The sequence below is a fragment of the Carassius carassius genome, chromosome 23 (genome assembly GCF_963082965.1).
Source record: "Carassius carassius chromosome 23, fCarCar2.1, whole genome shotgun sequence".
Lineage (NCBI taxonomy): Eukaryota > Metazoa > Chordata > Actinopteri > Cypriniformes > Cyprinidae > Carassius > Carassius carassius.
The window spans coordinates 7,372,775-7,390,850 of NC_081777.1; the positions used below are offsets into that span (position 1 = coordinate 7,372,775).

Here is an 18,076-nt window from a genome sequence, read left to right on the forward strand (position 1 = left end):
CCCAGAAATATGACAGATAAGAAACCACATAATCACTATCAATGGGGATCCTAGTGATTTCTACAGAAAACCTACTGAAGCAACACCACTGGGGTGTTAGTTTTTCCTGTTCATTTACACAAATTTGTTGAGATGGTTTACTACAGTAGATAACATTTTAAGTAGATTAAACCTTTCATCCTAAAACCAAAATACTTTTTAGTTCAACTTTTAGGAACTTTTTGGATCCACTTCAAATGTTGTCTACTGTAGAATACATAGATGTTCCAAGTCTACATTAGAGAGAGAACTATTTAAGATGGGAGGTGATTCTCTAGAATTAATCTAATTTTTATTGCCAGATCTCCAGATAAGAGCCGTTTCTACCGTTGTGATATTTTTGTGATAATAATGTAGGTAAACATCATCAAGGGATTTTAATTTCAGAGAGCAAGAAACTATTTTGAATTCATAAATCCAAGTTCTATATTGGAGTAAAAAAACAACGACGATTGACAATAGGAGTAAGTCACCTTTTATTGAGTAAAAATCAGACATGAAGACGTGCAGACTAAAAACCAGTGTAACAAAGTCACCATGATCAAAAAAAAAAAAGAAGTCTGCATCCAGTTGTAAGAAAAATGATTATTTTCAGAGAAACCAATTTCCTTCTGCCAGTAGAGCATCTTTTTTATTATTAATTTCTATAGCTGTGCAAAGTATTGGCATCTTTCCTGAAAACATTTTCCAATTTTCTATCCAACTAGTGATTTTCCCACCTTCTGAAAAAGGTTGCTTTTATAAATCAAAGCATTTCCCAAATTACGTCAACACTGAACCCATCTTTACACTGTAAATATGTAGTTTCACATCCTTTCAACATTTAAAACTAAACCGCCAAAATAACGAGAGAAAAAAAAAAAAAAAAAATTATACCGGTCAACACTGACCACTGTTATCAAACACATACGTGATGTTAACAGAAAAACACTCAGCGTCTGTGACGACTGTGGCTTGAATGGCTGCTGCTGTGGTGTTTGCTTTTATGAGAGCGTTCGTACGAGCGCGAGCGTTCACGCCGGTCGCGGTGATGGCCTCCACTGCTTCGCTCGTGCTTGTGCTTCTTCGCTAAGTCCGAGGAACCGCGATCCCGGTCCCGCTGTCTGTCCCGCTCACGGGGCTTGCTGGTGGAACGAGAGCGTGAGCGTTTCCTCTTGTGGCCGTGTCTGCTGTGTTGGTGCAGGTCGTCTGAGCGCTGCTTTGACTTCAAGTGTGGCAGGAGGGGAGATGGAGGGCCGTGGTTGGAGTGTCGTCGTGGAGAAGGGCTGCGGCTGTGAGAGTGGCTCCGGGAGCGAGAGCTGTAGGTGGCTGAGTGACTGCGCCTGTTATTGTAACTACAAGAAAAACAGTTGAATATAGACACCGACATCATTGAGCACAGAGCAGTGCACTGCAAGTGGTACTTACTGTCGTCTGGGAGAGCGTGATCTGGACCGGGATCTTGTTCTGGAACGACTCGCACTTCTACTGTTCCGACCTAACTTACTATCTTTCCTGAGTCTACAGAAAGGACGAGCAAGATTCTTAATTAGTGTGTTTTCATTAAACAGAACGCAAGTACTTGATGAAAGTCAAGCCTGTCAGACACTCACCCGTTGTGTGGGCTCTTAGAGCCCTGAGGCCGATCTTCTGGTTCTTTCTTCATGGCCTTAAGCATTTGAGGATTAGGAGACTTCTCATCTGCTTTCATTACATTAGGTGAACCTGACAGGAAGAATCAAATTTTATGACCGTTTCATAAGAAGTTTAGTAGAATGTCCCTGCTGCTTTTTTCCAAGAGTCAAGCTCCAACAATAAAAAATATACGCTTTTATATAATATAAGTCCTATAATCTTTTATAAAACAGCCACTTTTATAAATATTTTTTCTTGTTATATTATTTAAAATGAATAGATTGAGGAATAGGAGGGAGAGGTAAGTGAATGGTGTCCCAGGTCACTAAAAACCCAAGGTAAGCATTTAAGGGCTAAAACAGTGCACATGTTTCTGTGCTATATTTCAAGTCTTTTGAAGCAAAACAACAGATTTACAGAGAAACACAATAAAGGTATGCATTTAGTGTACGCACAAAAACTTTGAGCTTGACATTAATTGTATAGAAAAAAGCAACTTGGACCATCTTCTACTTTTGTGTCATTTTATATACATATATATATTTATAAAAAGTTGTGTGTTTGGAACAATGAGGGAAACAATGCTTAAAAGTAAAGCCTAGGCAAAGAGCAAGGATGGTTTTAGCTTTAAAAAAAAAAAAAGGTTAGACTGCACAAAAGGCAGTGGAAGTGACAACTTACATGGTTTGGACCCAGGAGAGAATCCACCCAATGTGGAAAGAGCAGGAGTGCCGTCTGGATTCAGTCCTTTGGCCTTTAATTTGGCTTCCTGTAGAGCCACCTTCCGCTTGTCCACTTCCTTCTCCAGCAAATCGTAATTTGGCTACAAATTAAAAAAGGAAACAGACTCAATACAAGTGAAGACCAGCTAACTCTAAAACGGGAGTGATATCAAACAAGTCTAACCTTTTTTCTTGTGTACAACTTCAAAGTGGTTACACATATATCTTTGATCTCCTCCTCTGTGGCACCAAACAGCAGGTACCACTGCGGCCGAGAGGGTAACGGTATCTGAGAGAAAGAGTGATGGAAAAAAATTCTAAGGCATTAACAAAACCAGAGCACAGAGTAAACACAGGTTGAGATGAAGAAGGACAGAGAATGGTTTTGTACCTGTAGCACTCGTGCAGCGAGGTTAATGCAGGCACAGGCGATGGTTTCAGCTTGAAATCTCACAAACACATTAGTGCGAAGGCTGTCATTCATATAGTTCCTGCAACACAAAAGGTGAACCACAAAATTGCCATTTCCCTGCATGGGTTGTTCACATCTATATATGTACGAGGTTTGTCACAGGATGCAAATAAAAAGACCAAACATAAATGGAGGCTTGAGTTTAAATTTGCCCTTTCCAGCTCTGCCTCACGTTCCTCTGTTGTTCTACAAACGTGTAAAGGCAAGCATGCAGTGTGGAGGGGCACATGTCCAGTGCACATGTGCACACAGACAAGCTCACTGGATAGAGGTTTGCAAAAATATAAGTGGTTCCACTAGTTTGCATGCAACAAATGAACTTTATTTCTTCAATACTTCTGAAACAACAGCTTAACTTTCCATAAAATAAGCAGATGGGAGTACAAAATGGAGAGAATGGGGGTGTAGCATTGCATGACACTCACAACACTAAACAGCATGCATGGTGACCAGGAGTCAAAGCGGGACTGAGAGCAGCTGCTCTGGGAATGAACAAATATACATCTCAGACTAGACGGCTAAATGGAGACTTGCAGACAAGACAAAATCTCTCATTTCTGGATGATGGCCAGATATGGATGCAAAGCTCTCTGAAAAAAGCAAACAGGCAGATGGACACTGTGGACCTGAAAGGCTCGGTGTCATTATGGAAAATTCTACACTGATGTGTGCTGTAATTAGAAATACTGAAGTGTTTATGCTACAGGCCTTAAAACATTGGATTTATATGGAAAAGCTGAGCTTCAAACAATTCATTCAAGCATAGACCTAAACAGCCGAGAGTTCCCGTAAGACAATGCCTCGCACCAAATTATTAATATCAATTGCATATTTAAAGGACTGGTTCACCAAAAATGAAAATGGTCATTTATTCAACATTATGTCATTTTAAACCAAAACTTTCCTCAGTGGAACACCAAAAAAGAAGAAATATTTGACAAGATCATGATATAAGATCCTCCATTTAATGGATGCATATGGTCAGAAGAGACCCAAAATGAATATTAAAGTATGAAAAAGCATGAAAAAAGTCTTCATGTAATACGATACATCTGAATGTGAAGTCGTTATACCCTTTGGTTGCATGTTAGTATTATATCAAAAACAAAAATAAGATGGGACCAAATTTGAATATGCAGTTTCACAAATGAGACCAGAGGATTGTATTTATCTTACATTTTTAGTTCTGAAGACATAATAAAATAATGAGGAACTTTGATCTGGACACTGCTTTCCATTTATGGTAATCAGCAATTTGAGCTTTTTTTTCCATTGCTATTCTACAATGTAAAAAATCATATAGGTTTGAGAAGGTATGGTGAACAATTTTCATTTCTGGTGATTTACCCTTTAAATTTGAGTACATTTAGAAAGCAAAAGACAAGACTACTTACACCACCTAAATCTGGTAGTTGAGGTTTAATAATGAATTTGAATATTCATGCTTTAAAACTTCCTTTTAAAAGTTAAAAGTAAAACCACCTTTTAAAAAAACATAATAAAAAAAGAGAGAGAGAAATCTTGAGACTTGAAGCAAAAACAAAAATACAAATCCTTTTGGACAACCGCAAGAAAACAAGATGCTGCTGGCAGCTGGAAAAGGCCCCCTTCAGTGATTCTCGGGCAGAGAGCTCTCACTGGATTGGCTGTCTCGAGAAGGGCAGCCAATGGGGGAGATTCCTGAGGTCATGTGGTTGGAGGAGCAGAGTTCAGAGGTTCTTTATGACACTTACCATCATGGACTACCCTTTAATCAAAGAGTAGAAAGAAAGGACAAAGTTAAACTAAGCTCTCCATTTTCTTTTAATTACAGCCATGAACAAGAGATTTAAAACAGAAGACACACACCAACACACGAGTCACGAATACACCAATCCATCAGATGAGGGGACAGAAAAGTTACGTAAAGGGGTTAATTACTGGTTACACCGCAGTGTCTAGACATCCAATGCAGGATTGTTTATTTACTCACCAGGCTGTCTGGACCAACGTCTGGTTCTTCTCACATTCAAGAACTTGCAGGTACATGACGATAATCTACAAAGATTGATGAAATGAAACTGCATGTAAAATCTGAATGAGTCTTAAAGTCCCCCTGTAGTCAAGCATTTTATCCCTTAAAACTCATCTTTGATCATCAAAATGACATCATAAAGTTAAGTTTTTTCTTATGAAAATAATTTTCTCATGCCTTAAAACAGCTTAAATGTAACTACACCCTTGTCTCATTTACTATATGCGGATCTATGCAAATTTGCCCCGCTTCCACTCTGTCGCACCAGCCAAACTGTAGTAAAACTGAAACAATAGCATACATCGATAATGACTCAAAACTATATTTTTAGCAGACAACTACAGTGAATACTTTAACTTTCATTAAAGTTACTTAGGCTAAAGTTACACGACATCGATGTAGTCAAAAACGAAAGTTTTTCCTTTGCATTTTTAAAAAGTTTCACGTATACACAAGGTTTTCAAAACGATTGGCGTTCACACAACTACGAAAAAAGGCCAAGATCCCTGTAGTGTGTATGCCAGGCCAGTAGTTGGCGCTATCACCCTGTTAGTAAACAGTACCTGTAGGAAAGTGATGATTATATTATGATATTACACTATTGTTTGTAATATTGGTGAAGTAGATCCACACTTAAAAGTGTTAGCAAACTCTTGAGCAGCAACAACAGTACCATGCACTCTGCCATTGTTGTGTGTTTGTTCGCGCTTGACTTTAAAATCGACACGTATGACACATGACTACATACCTAACTCGTACTATGCACACGCATGAGGTCACCGTTTTCAAAGATTACCGTATTGAGTGTTTACATTAAAACGATAATGCTGGCATTTTCAAAAGCTTGCACTTTGAAACCCGTTTTCAAATATGCATTTTCAGTCCACAAAATGCCATTGTTGTGTAGTAGGGCTGCACGATTAATCGCAAGCGATTGTCATGCGTGTCTCTTTAGTAAAGCTGGTTCTGTGATTAGTATTAAATATCCAACAATATGCTTTCAAATGGAGCGGCACTTAATATAACAGAGCCGTAGTTCGCTGACAAGCTACGCAATATCGTGTTAATAACCGAATGTGATTCATCTGCGATTATGACGTGGTATTGTCAGTGAACTACGGCTCTGTGCATTAAGTGCCGCTCTATTTGAAAGCAGGTGATGGATATTTAGTACTAATCACAGAATCGCATGCGATTAATCATGCAGCCCTAGTTGACGTGATTGGTTTTTTAATTGTGACATAGCAAACAGAGGGCTGTTTCGAACCACGTTTCTGGGACAGCCTTTGGGAAACTACAGTTTTAAGGAGAAACTTACTCTGCAATGGTGTTGATTAATGGATTGGCTCATGGTTTGTATAAAAGCATATTAAAAACACCACATAGACAAATAAACAACATAAAAAAACTTAATTTTCACTACAGGGTGACTTTAAAGTCTAAAAACAAAACATTAAGAGCAGGAACTGACACATACCTTGTGTGGGTGTTTGACGTGGACGCAGAAGCCCAGCTCCTTCAGCACACGCCGTTCAGCTTTTATCACCTGGTTTTTGGTGTTAATGTAGTTCTGATCAAGTATCAATGGACTTGGACTCCTGATTTGTGAGGGAATGAAAGAAATTGTTTCCCCTGACTCAAATACTATTCAAGACAATGAAAAAATGCCTTTTTTGTTTGCTTCATTTTAAATACAAATCATTCTGTTTCCCTTCCAACCAACTACAGGCAACAGGTCCAGTTTTTTGACTCCTGTAATTTCAGTGTAAGACTTTAGCACTGCCACAAGTGACTGTTAGAGAAAAAAAGTAAATGCTCCACCTCTCACCACATCATAGCTTCAGCAGAAAGTAAAAAAAAAAAAGTTAATGTGTTCCTCTATAAACACAACCAATAATCACAATAATACACTAACCAGGCCAATCTTGGGAAACAAAAGCACCAAAAATATCAACACACAGTATACACAGTGTCAGTAGAACAATCAAAACACGTAGAAGAGACGAAGTGAGCTCTACATCATAAACACTACTCACAGACAAGTTCATGACATGCTAACAGTGCTGAGTCATGATCTGAAAATAGCACGAATGGGCCTTTAGATGTGTCAGGTAATCATGTGAAGAACAATGGTCAATTTCAACCACATTAATCTAAATATGCAATTCAAAAGTATGAAATACTGACTGACTACAAGGAATGTAAATGAAATTCATTCCTGTACTCCTTTAACTATTGAAAACCTGTAACAGTCAAGTTATGATAACAACAGAAACACATTTCAGACTTAATATCGTACTGAAACCATGTTGTATACCCAACCTAATATTACAAAAACATAATATTACCAGTCTCGGCTATATTTTACTAACCTAACAGAATCTAAATCTCTCTCTCTTCTGCTTTAACCCATTTTTCCCTCCATAGTTATTATCGGTTTTTTTTTTGGTTTTTTTATTACTGCACCCATCCACAAGTGCATGAATATTTCATGAAGCACAAATACAATCTCTTTGGTTTTATGTTTTCACAAAATTACATCTCGATTCATATTCATAAAACATCTAAATCATCTACACTAAACAACTTGGTAAGTCATTTCTAAGAGTGAACGCACACAATGAGCTCACAAAAAAAAATTAACTCTTACAACGAAATGCCAATGACATTTCATGACCGGTCTACGTATAACGTAACATTTAATTGTGGATTTTGGACAATAAATCATCCAAGACAGCCAATCTAAACAATGCTTACAGTATTAAAAAAAAAAAAAAAAAAAAAAAGCAGCACATTCTCAGTATGCAACCCTCACAGCTCCCATCATGTGAATATTTGAGAGATTTTAATCTTGCATGTGCAACGTGAAATATTTCTGTGGAAGCTATGACATGTGTGGTGAGGTGTCTTTTAAAAAAATGAAAATTAAAAGATTGTCACCTGTGCTGGCAGAGACAATAAGCTTAAACTGAGATACAGGAGTCAGCCAGATGCTTCGGACCAGCGGCCAACCTGTCGATCCCCGACATCCCAGTGACCGCTTTCTGACCACTGGCTTCTCCCGGGGGAGGGGGGGGAAGCGACACCTCGCTCACTGTTGCCATGCCGACTGCTTCATCTCTACGTACCATTCCACATCACCCAGGCATTGGTAAATGTAGCTGGTCGCTGTTAGTTGGTTGCAAGGGAAAAAAGAATTCAAGTTAATACCGCGTCCTTGATTTCAGATGAACAAATTTTTCTTTTTAGCCTCTAAGTTGTTCTCTACTTCATTCTGGAATTAAATTTATACTAGCCAGTAATTAATCAATAAATAGCTCAATTGGCACCACGTTCCCTTGATCAAGATTACACTTTTTACTTGCTCAGGTAATCAGAATATCCTGCCGTTACTACCAATTATGACTGATGAAGGAACTGAAAAGCTTTAAAATGGTTTAGAATGAAGCAAACAAAATCAAGACATCATATCAACGACAAACAGAAGCGCACAGACTACTCACAGTTAACATGTTTAAGTATTCCCGAATCAGTTACAATTTGAGGTGATGAGATTAAATGTTATCCAAAGAAAAATAAATCAGTTAAAGGTGGGGGGGTTGCACAGGTAACGAACAGAGAAAACGTGTGACGAGAACGAGCCATGCTTACCTTTTGCCTCGGAGCTGCCTTAAATGATGAAACACATTGATGACGTCCCGAATTCGTCGAGGGGCTTCTTCGATCTTTGAAGCCAAGTTAACACAGGCCATGGCAACAATCTACAGGGAGAACAGACGACAGAAAGAGCTGTCAAAACACGGTTACAAAAGCACACAGCATGAGCATACATTAGTATATACACTGATAATTATATCAACTAGTTAGTAGATAATACCATTTTCTGACACTAAATAGTGAAATTGAGCAAACGTTTGTGTAACATGTTTTTAATTGGCATGTGTAAATTGAAAAAAAAAAATCTACAACTGTACACAAAATGTAAATTCTTAATAGGATATATATATAGATATATTACACCATTGAGCTATAATCCGTTTGAATGTGATTTACTCAAACAACATGGCTGCCATCCGCTCTGCCTGTAAACACGTCTTTATTCGCTTACCTCAAAACTGTGTTTCACGAAAGACTTCGAGTAGAAGAATCGATGAAAAAGCACTTGTCCGGTCGCCATGGCCACCTGGAACATAACAACGATTAAAGAAAATTTAATATAACGTCAAGTTAAACGGCCCCCGTTTCGTTTCAAAAGCAACGTCCGCCATTTTGTTTTTGTCTAACCGATGGACAGCGCATGCGAAAGATGTTTAAAACCACTGAAATGGATCTCTAGATTACACAAACCCACTGTATAAATTATATTTATATATTTTCACCTGCGGCAGTCGCAGCAGGATCCCGGCGGACTGAATGAGCTCGCAACCCAGGATCCGCAGGTCTGTCTCGGTACACAGGTCGAGCCCGTCCTGCATCGACGGGGTCGGGGAGAGACTCTCCTCCGGAATTAAAGAGTTATCGATGGTGAGAAAGACTTCTGAATACACTTTGTCCCCTATTAATATGCCCTCGTTAGTAACAGGCGCGTTTGCGGCGGGAGCGGTGGCCGTCGACGCCTCCATTATCGCTGTCGTCGGATCCTGCCGAGGACTTTACGATCTACAAACAGATACGTGTTACGTAACCCAGAGCGGAAGACAGCGCTGAACATTGCTGCGTATGTGACAGCTCGCTGATTGGTGCAGAGATGTGTCTTGTGACCTCAACAAACCAATCGCTGTCGGATAACTGTTACTTTATTCAACGCGGTAACCATAGACTATATGGACGTAGTGTCCGTGACGTCACCCGTAGACTACTGAAGAGAGTTTTTGAAGCCTAAAGTGTGTAGAGCGGGCCGTCGCCATCTTGGCAGCGCGTCACCGCGCGACTCTCCCGGACAATCAAAAATGGACAAAAAGGCGGGAGCTAGTTGCTGTAGCCACGCCCACCTAGCGCGACGGCAGTGTCAGCAGCGGCAATCTCCCTGTCACTCAAGTGGCCACCCCCTTAATTATGCAGAACTTTAAGTCTTAATATAATTTAAACGGATGAGTTATAAAAAAATTCACCCCCCTCACAGTTGTCATGAAGGGCAAAATGAGCTATTTAGACCAAAATCATTTTTTGAACCAGGCTGTAAACATGTTTTTTCCTGCTGTAAAGTTGGGCATTTTAACATGGGGAGTCTATGGGACTGACTCCCTTTTGCAGCCAGCCTCAAGCGGCCAGTCGATGAATTGCAGTTTTAGTCACTTCCTTATTGGCCTCACGAGAGAGAGCGGGAGGTTGGCGTTTGGCGGTAACCCACGTTACTTTAAATTACGTTTTGTGCCCATAAATACGTTTTAAATATATTCCTGGTATGCTGGGATTGCAAGCGCTCTCAAAAAGGTAGAAATTATTACACGAATTTATTTTCCACAGCGCCTCCTGCAGATGGAACTTAATGCAGTCCGTTACTGTTCCAGGTGGGGTTTTTTCTGTCAGAATTGAACGTTGCTTTAACGTAAACATCACCGATTTGTACACGCCCGCGGCTTATTGTCAAAAATGTATTACATTCACGTATAAATAAATAATACATGAACTCCTGATTTGACTTTCAGTTTTCTTAAAAATTAATATTAAAAATCATAAAAACCCCATAGACTTACATTGCGGAATGGTCAAATTGAGCCAAGACTACGGTGGCCCATTAGTGCACAAGCCAAAAATTCAAATCAAAACTCCCTGAAGCCCTAAACTCAATTAAACTACCATTCTATGTCAATCTATCTATTTATCTATCTATCTATCTATCTATCTATCTATCTATCTATCTATCTATCTATCTATCTATCTATCTATCTATCTATCTATCTATCTATCTATCTAACTAGCTATCTGTTTCTATCTATCGATTTATCTATCTATCTTTCTATCTTTTTATCTATCTACTCATCTAATATTTCTAATCTATATCTATCTATCTATCTGACTGTTTCTATCTATGTTAGAAACATGCTAGTCGAATGCTAATCATGCAAGAAACATGTTAACGACATGCTAGTCGCATGCTAGTCATGCTAGAAACTTGCTAATCATGCTAGCAACATGCTAGTCGCATGTTAGTCATGCTAGCAACATGCTAATCATGCTAGAAACATGCTAGTCACATGCTAATCATGCTAGAAACATGCTATCAACATGCTAATTATGCTAGAAACAAACTAGCAACATGCTAGTCAAATGGTAATCATGCTAGAAATATACTAGCAACATGTTAGTCATGCAAGAAACATGCTAGCAACATGCTAGTCGCGTGTTAGTCATGCTAATAACATGCTAATAATGCTAGAAACATGCCAGCAACATGCTAATTATGCTAGAAACAAACTAGCAACAAGCTAGTCGAATGTTAATAATGCTAGAAATATACTAGCAACATGCTAGTCATGCTAGAATCATGCTAGCAACATGCTAGTTGCAAGCTAATCATTTTAGAAACATGTTAGCAAAATGCTAATCATGCTAGAAACATGCTAGCAACATGCCAACTGCATGCTAGCCATGCTAGAAACATGCTAACAACATGCTAGTAATGCTAACAACATGCTAGTAACTTGTTAATCATGCTAGAAACATGTTAGCAACATGTTAACAGCATGCTAATCATGCTAGAAACATGCTAGTAACTTTGCTGATCATGCTAGAAACATGCTAGCAACATGCTAATTATGCTAACAACATGCTTATCATGCTAGAAACAGGTTAGCGACATGCTAATCCTGCTAGAAACATGGTAACAACATGCTAATCATGTTAGCAACATGTTATTTGTATGCTAATCATGCTAGCGACATGCTAGCAACATGCTAATCATGCTAGAAACATGCTAAAGACATGCTAGCAACATGCTAATCATGCTAGAAACATGCTAGCAACATGCTAATCGTGCTATCAACATGCTAACGAAATGCTAGCAACATGGTAATTATGCTAGAAACATACTATCGACATACTAGCAACATGCTAATCATGCTAGCAACATGTTAGCGACATGCTAATCATGCTAGCAACACGTTAGCGACATGCTAGCAACATGTTAGAAACAGGCTAATCATGCTAGAAACATGCTAAAAACATGTTAATCATGCTAGAAACATGCTAGAATCATGATAACAACATGCTAGTCATGCTAGCAACATGCTTGTCACTTGCTATTCATGATAAAAACATGCTACAGACATGCTAGTCACTTGCTAATGACATGTTAGTCACTTGCTAGTCATGCTGGGAACATGCTAGTTCCATGCTAGCTTCAATCTTTCTGGCTAGGCTTTTTCAAGCCAACTTAAAGTTTGACCACAAACTTTACTATCTAGTTGTTTTTCTGTTGTTTGTTCGAATTTTTTTTTTTTTAAATGACAGCCCTAGACTAAACTGATACGAACGATCGCCTAAAATAAATTGAAAATTTTTTGAAAGTAGGGCCAATTGAATAAAAAAAACATGGAAAATAGCCTATATTTCTAAGAAAATGTCCCCCCAGAATTCACCGTATCAGAAAAACCCAACTGTCAACGGAGGGGTGGGCGTATCAACCGGCCACAGCCTGGAAAATATGGAAAATGGAAAATAGCCTATATTTCTAAGAAAATGTCCCCCCAGAATTCACCGTATCAGAAAAACCCAACTGTCAACGGAGGGGTGGGCGTATCAACCGGCCACAGCGACTGCGCTGTACAGGAGGTCGAGGAGGCCCCACTGCAGCTGGTGTACCGTCATTACCCGGGAGAGGGGCATGGGGTGTGGGAGGCTTGGGTGGTGTGGGAGCACTGGGTGGGGGCAGAGCAGGAGGCCGTCCGCGTCGTGGGGGCTGGGCCAGGTCAATGGGCCTGGCCACGTCCAAATGAGCTGGTTTAAGGCGGTCAATGGAGAGTCGTTCCGGTTTGCCACCCCTGTCCACCACAAAGTGTTTGTCCCCTGTCTCCAGAACCCGGAACGGGCCCTCGTAGGGCGGGTGTAGCGGTCCTCTGTGGGCATCGTGGCGAATGAAAACATAGTCGGCTGTTTGAAGTCCAGCGGGGATGTGCGACTGAGGGAGGCCGTGACAGGAAGTAGGAACAGGTGCAAAAAACCTCGCATTATCCAGTAGAGTAGACCGCTGGAGAGTGGCAGACCAGGGAACCATGGTGCTAGGGACAAAATCCCCTGGTACTCGCAGCGGTTGTCCGTAAACAAGCTCAGCGGATGAGGACTGAAGGTCCTCCTTTGGTGCAGTCCTGATACCCAGCATCACCCACGGGAGCTTGTCGACCCAGTTGCTGTCTTTGAGGCTGGCACGCAGGGCAGCCTTCATCGATCTATGAAAACGCTCACAGAGTCCGTTAGCCTGCGGGTGATATGCAGTCGTGCGGTGGAGTCTCACTCCGAGGCTCTGTGTGACAGCGTTCCAAAGCTCGGACGTGAACTGTGCACCTCGGTCAGAGGAAATGTCCGAAGGGGTGCCAAAACGGGCAATCCAGGTGCCAATAAATGCCCGTGTCATCTCGACAGATGCCCCCAATGTCAGTGGTACAGCCTCAGGCCAGCGGGTGGTCCTGTCAACCATGGTTAACAAATATGTGAAACCTTGAGAGGAGGGCAGAGGACCAACCAGGTCCACGTTTACGTGGTCAAAACGCCTCTCAGGAACCGGGAATGTTTCTAACGGGGCTTTAGTGTGGCGGTGTACTTTGGCCCGTTGGCACTCAACACAGGTGTTAGCCCAGTCCCTAACGTCCTTCTTGAGGCCGTGCCACACAAACTTTGCTGAAACAAGCCTCTGTGACGCTTTCGCCCCTGGGTGGGAGAGACCATGGATGGCATCAAAAACTTGACGCCTCCACCCCGAGGGCACGATAGGCCGCGGACTACCTGTGGAGATGTCACACAGGAGCGTTGTGCCGGCATTGCCAAAAACCACATCCTTGATCTGCAGCCCTGTAGTCGAGGTTTTCAGACGTTGCACGTCTGGGTCTGTGGTCTGAATCACGGCCATGCTGTTGTAATCCAAACCAAGATGGACTGCCCCCACCAGAGCCCGTGATAGGCAATCCGCCACGTAGTTGCTCTTACCGGCAATGTGCTGCTGTACTTCCGCACACCCGGCGCAGCTGACGGCTAAAGAAAGCCAGCGGCTGCCAGGCCCCACCTACCCACTGCTCGTAAACCGCACCGACAGCATAATCAGAGGCGTCCGAGGTGATGGCAATGGGGGCTGTAGGAGAAGGATGCGCCAGCATGGTGGCGTTCGCTAATGCTGCTTTAGTGGCATCAAAAGCCTTGACTCTGCTCTCAGTGCAGTCCACAGCGTGTTTGGGTTTACCTTTTAAGGCCTCGTGGAAGGGCCCCATGAGCTGAGCGGCTTGAGGGATGAAGCGGTGATAAAAATTCACCATGCCGAGGAACTCCTGCAGGGATTTGACAGTGAGCGGGCGTGGGAACTGTATGACTGCCTCCACCTTTGATGGGAGAGGAACTGCCCCGCCCTTAGTGACTCTGTGTCCTAGGAAGTCGATGGTGAAGAGACCGAACTGGCACTTGGCTGGGTTGACAATTAGTCCATGGTGGCTAAGCCGCTCAAAAAGGGTTCGGAGGTGCGCCAGGTGCTGAGACTTGGACGTGCTCGCCACCAGGATGTCATCCAAGTACACAAAAAGGAAAATCAGGTCCCGCAAATCTGAGTCTATGAGGCGCTGGAAAGATTGGGCGGCGTTTTTAAGGCCGAACGGCATGCGCAGGAACTCAAACAGACCAAACAGCGTGATCACTGCCGTTTTGGGAATGTCCAGTGTGTGTACCGGCACCTGATGATATCCCCGGACTAGGTCCACCTTGGAAAAAATTACCTTGCCAGCCAGGTGTGCTGAAAAATCCTGTATGTTCGGGACTGGGTATCGGTCAGGTGCCGTTGCCTCATTAAGCCGCCGGTAGTCGCCGCACGGGCGCCAGCCGCCGCCAGGTTTGGGGACGATATGAAGGGGTGATGCCCACGGGCTGTCGGATCGGCGTACTATGCCCAGGCGTTCCATGTTTGCAAACTCAGCCTTTGCAACGGCAAGCTTGGTCGGGTCGAGGCGCCAAGCGCGGGCGTAGACGGGTGGACCAGTAGTGGCGAGATGGTGCTCCACACCGTGCTTCACAGTAGATGAAGAGAAAGTGGGCTGAGTGAGGGCTGGGAAACTGGCCAATAGACGTTGGAAATCGTCTGAAGCTGAGAGCATGCTAGACAGTCGTATGGAGTCCGCTTCACTGAGTGTGCATGTATAAGAACAAAACGTGACAGCATCAATCAGACGGCGGTTCTTTACATCCACCAACAGTCCAGAGGGGAACGGCAACCTTTGCAGTAACAAAGTCCCAACCGAAATGCTGTCCTCCGAAACACAATTCGACATACCTCGTTCCATATGTGCGGATGGGGCTACCGTTGGCAGCTTCCATAGGGGGGCCGTGGCTGTCGTTTACCATGTCCAAACGGGATGCAGGCAGGATGCTCCTTTGTGCTCCCGTGTCGCACAGAAAACGGCGTCCGGAGATGCTATCGCGGATGAAAAGCAGCCTGCCTCCTCGGCCGACACTCATGGCTACTACTGAGCGCCGGCCCTGGCATTTCCCGAAACAATGAAACTGCATGGTGGACAGCATTTGTTAGCCTTGGTTCCAAACTTTGCATGGTAGAATCTGAAATGAAAAGAAAATCAGGTCTGTGTTCACCCAAAAGATCCAACATACGGTCCATGAGCTCGGACGGTTTGCTGTCACCCAGTCCTTGAAGTGAGAAAAGCCTGCTGGCTCTCTCAGCGTCTGACAGTTCAAATGTTTTCAACAGGTGGGTTTTAAGTGCCGTATACTTCCAATTTTCGGAAGAAGACTCACTCGGAAGAAGGCTCACCACTCTGGAAGCTGTTGAATTTCCGAGAGCAGACACAACGTAGTAATATTTAGTCGTATCCACGGTGATCTCACGCAATGCGAACTGCGCTTCAGTCTGGGCGAACCATGCCGATGCTGACGATTCCCAGAATTCGGGGAGTTTGAGGGTGACAGCGTTCGCGGTCATGATCGCGTCGTGTCTCTGGATACGTCCAGCAGACTAATGTCGGTGTCACCAGTGTGGAAATTGCAGTAATTTGCAAGGGACAACTTCTCACTTTGAGCACACGAAATGCGTGTCTCGTTTATTTTTAAGCAAAAAACAGAATAATCCAACAATGGCGCTGATCAGCGTGTTACGTCATCACGCATTCCGAACATTTAAAGGGACCACGATCCCTGAACAGTTATGCAGAACACAGTGTACAGAACTACACTTAACAATGGTGAATTATGTCTGTCACATTCACTACAATAGCCTACATAATATCTACCCAACTAGAACCCAAATTGATTATTTTGCTGAAGTTTCAAATGTTGTATTCCATAAAACTGAGGAAGTAACTTTACTAATATATTTTTCATCAGTGCAATGAGTGGTTCAGTGATGGGGAGAAACAAGTTACATGTAACAGAATTACATGATAATTCTAAAATAAATGTAACTTGATCTGTTACAGTTACTGAGAAAACATGTATAATTAAATTAGTTACTTATGCAAATTTATATGACTGCAAAGGGGTTTACACCTGAATATTTTAACATTGATTTCTTCCTAAATTGCGTTGACTGCTCTAAAATATATTTCAGGAGTTTAGGACACAGAATAGGACACATTTGTTTGTTACATGTTGTACTTCCAATCTGGATTTATGCATATGCTTTATTTTTTATGTTTAACTTTTTTTTTTTTCAAAGCATTGCTAGATGACAGTGTTTTGGTCATAGCTGTGCAATGATTTGATTAAAAAAATATCATAGCTATTAAACTATGTCTTCATATGATTGTTAATCTGTAACTGTAACTAATCTGTGTTAATGTCTGAGTTTGTGGCGACTGTGCTTTAAAATTAAAATTTTATCATCTTAATTCAAGTGATGAAGGATTTTGAGAGGTAATCACACTCTTAAAATGCTGGACAAACCGTCCTTAGGTTGTTTTGACACGGCGGTTGGGGTTAAATGTGCAACCCAACCTTCTTAGTAGTTCACGGTTGCTTAAATCCAAAATAGGTTGTAAATTCAATAAATATGTTCAATATTTAACCCAGAGTTCAGTGTTAAGTGCTATAAAGGTTAACCCTGTCTGCTTTAAATGTTGAAAAAATTCATTAGAAATTTAGAAAAGTAATTAAAAAGCAATCAGTTTTATTAAAATGTAATTGAAAGTTACACTACTTATTACAGTTTAAATATGGTAACTTGTAATCTGTAACCCATTACATTTGTAAGGTAACCTTCAGAGCATTGGTGGTTATATCTCCTTTTATAAAATGTGATTTAATCTTTGTTTGTATGTAAAACAAAAATCATGGCTGCCCACTGCTCCGGGTGTGTGTTCATGATGTGAGTGTGTATGTGTTAACTACTCACTGCTGTGTGTATGCACTTGGATGGGTGAAATGCAGAGCACAAATTCTGAGTATGGGACACCAAACTTGGCCACACGTCATCATTTCCTTTCCTTTAGAATTTACTTTAATGCTTATTTTATTCCATATAGACCCTTAAAAATATAACACACTTTACAACAAAATACTATAGGCACTAGAGTTATTACCAGAGGATTTATCCACCATCCAATAAATAAAAAATAAAAAATCCATGATTTGTAGCATTGGCCCTAGTAATAATTATGTTGTTTACAGCTCTCACAGAAGTCACATTCAAACCAAGGCACCTTCTGTTGATGAGTGCCGTAAATTTGTGTGACCAACTTAAACCCGAGCAAAATCTGCAATCTTTTGTCCGCAACAAAATTCTCAGTTACATGAATTCCTATTACATTTGCCAAACAATGGTAAATGTGACCATACCCATAATATAAATATTCCTGGAATGCTACTTGTCCAATCAAATCAGTGGACTCAAAACGGTTTAGGCCTGTTCACACCTGGGTGTGTGTTCACCGTGTGTGTTTGTGTGTGTGTGTTTGTGTGTGTGTGTGTGTGTGTGTGTGTGTGTGTGTGTGTGTGTGTGTTTGTTCACTACTCACTGCTGTGTGTGTGCACTTGGATGGGTTAAATGCAGAGCACAAACCACCATACTTGGCC

The 18,076-nt window shown here is 41.6% G+C and overlaps 2 protein-coding genes across 5 annotated transcripts; both read right to left on the reverse strand.

Annotated features, from left to right (window-relative positions):
* Window positions 1–505: 505 nt before the first annotated feature.
* On the reverse strand, window positions 506–9,561 carry LOC132101281 (cyclin-L1-like). 4 transcript variants are annotated; one of them, XM_059506104.1, is made up of 11 exons: window positions 9,241–9,543; window positions 8,970–9,044; window positions 8,513–8,622; window positions 6,339–6,459; window positions 4,820–4,884; window positions 2,767–2,866; window positions 2,560–2,664; window positions 2,335–2,476; window positions 1,632–1,743; window positions 1,447–1,539; window positions 506–1,373 (listed from the first exon to the last, which is right to left on the reverse strand). In XM_059506104.1, the coding sequence occupies exons 1-11, from the start codon at window positions 9,481–9,483 to the stop codon at window positions 971–973; spliced, it is 1,569 nt and encodes a 522-aa protein (XP_059362087.1). In that variant the 5' UTR covers window positions 9,484–9,543; the 3' UTR covers window positions 506–970. The 4 variants fall into 4 exon arrangements, with proteins under 4 accessions (XP_059362087.1, XP_059362090.1, XP_059362091.1 ...); XM_059506107.1 differs by lacking the exons at window positions 8,513–8,622; window positions 8,970–9,044; window positions 9,241–9,543 and adding an exon at window positions 7,874–7,996; XM_059506108.1 differs by lacking the exons at window positions 506–1,373; window positions 1,447–1,539; window positions 1,632–1,743; window positions 2,335–2,476; window positions 2,560–2,664 and adding an exon at window positions 4,581–4,594 and having other exon boundaries at window positions 9,241–9,561.
* Window positions 9,562–12,581: 3,020 nt separating this feature from the next.
* On the reverse strand, window positions 12,582–15,174 carry LOC132101153 (uncharacterized). The gene is made up of 2 exons (XM_059505867.1): window positions 14,022–15,174; window positions 12,582–13,951 (listed from the first exon to the last, which is right to left on the reverse strand). The coding sequence occupies exons 1-2, from the start codon at window positions 15,148–15,150 to the stop codon at window positions 12,582–12,584; spliced, it is 2,499 nt and encodes an 832-aa protein (XP_059361850.1). The 5' UTR covers window positions 15,151–15,174.
* Window positions 15,175–18,076: the final 2,902 nt, after the last annotated feature.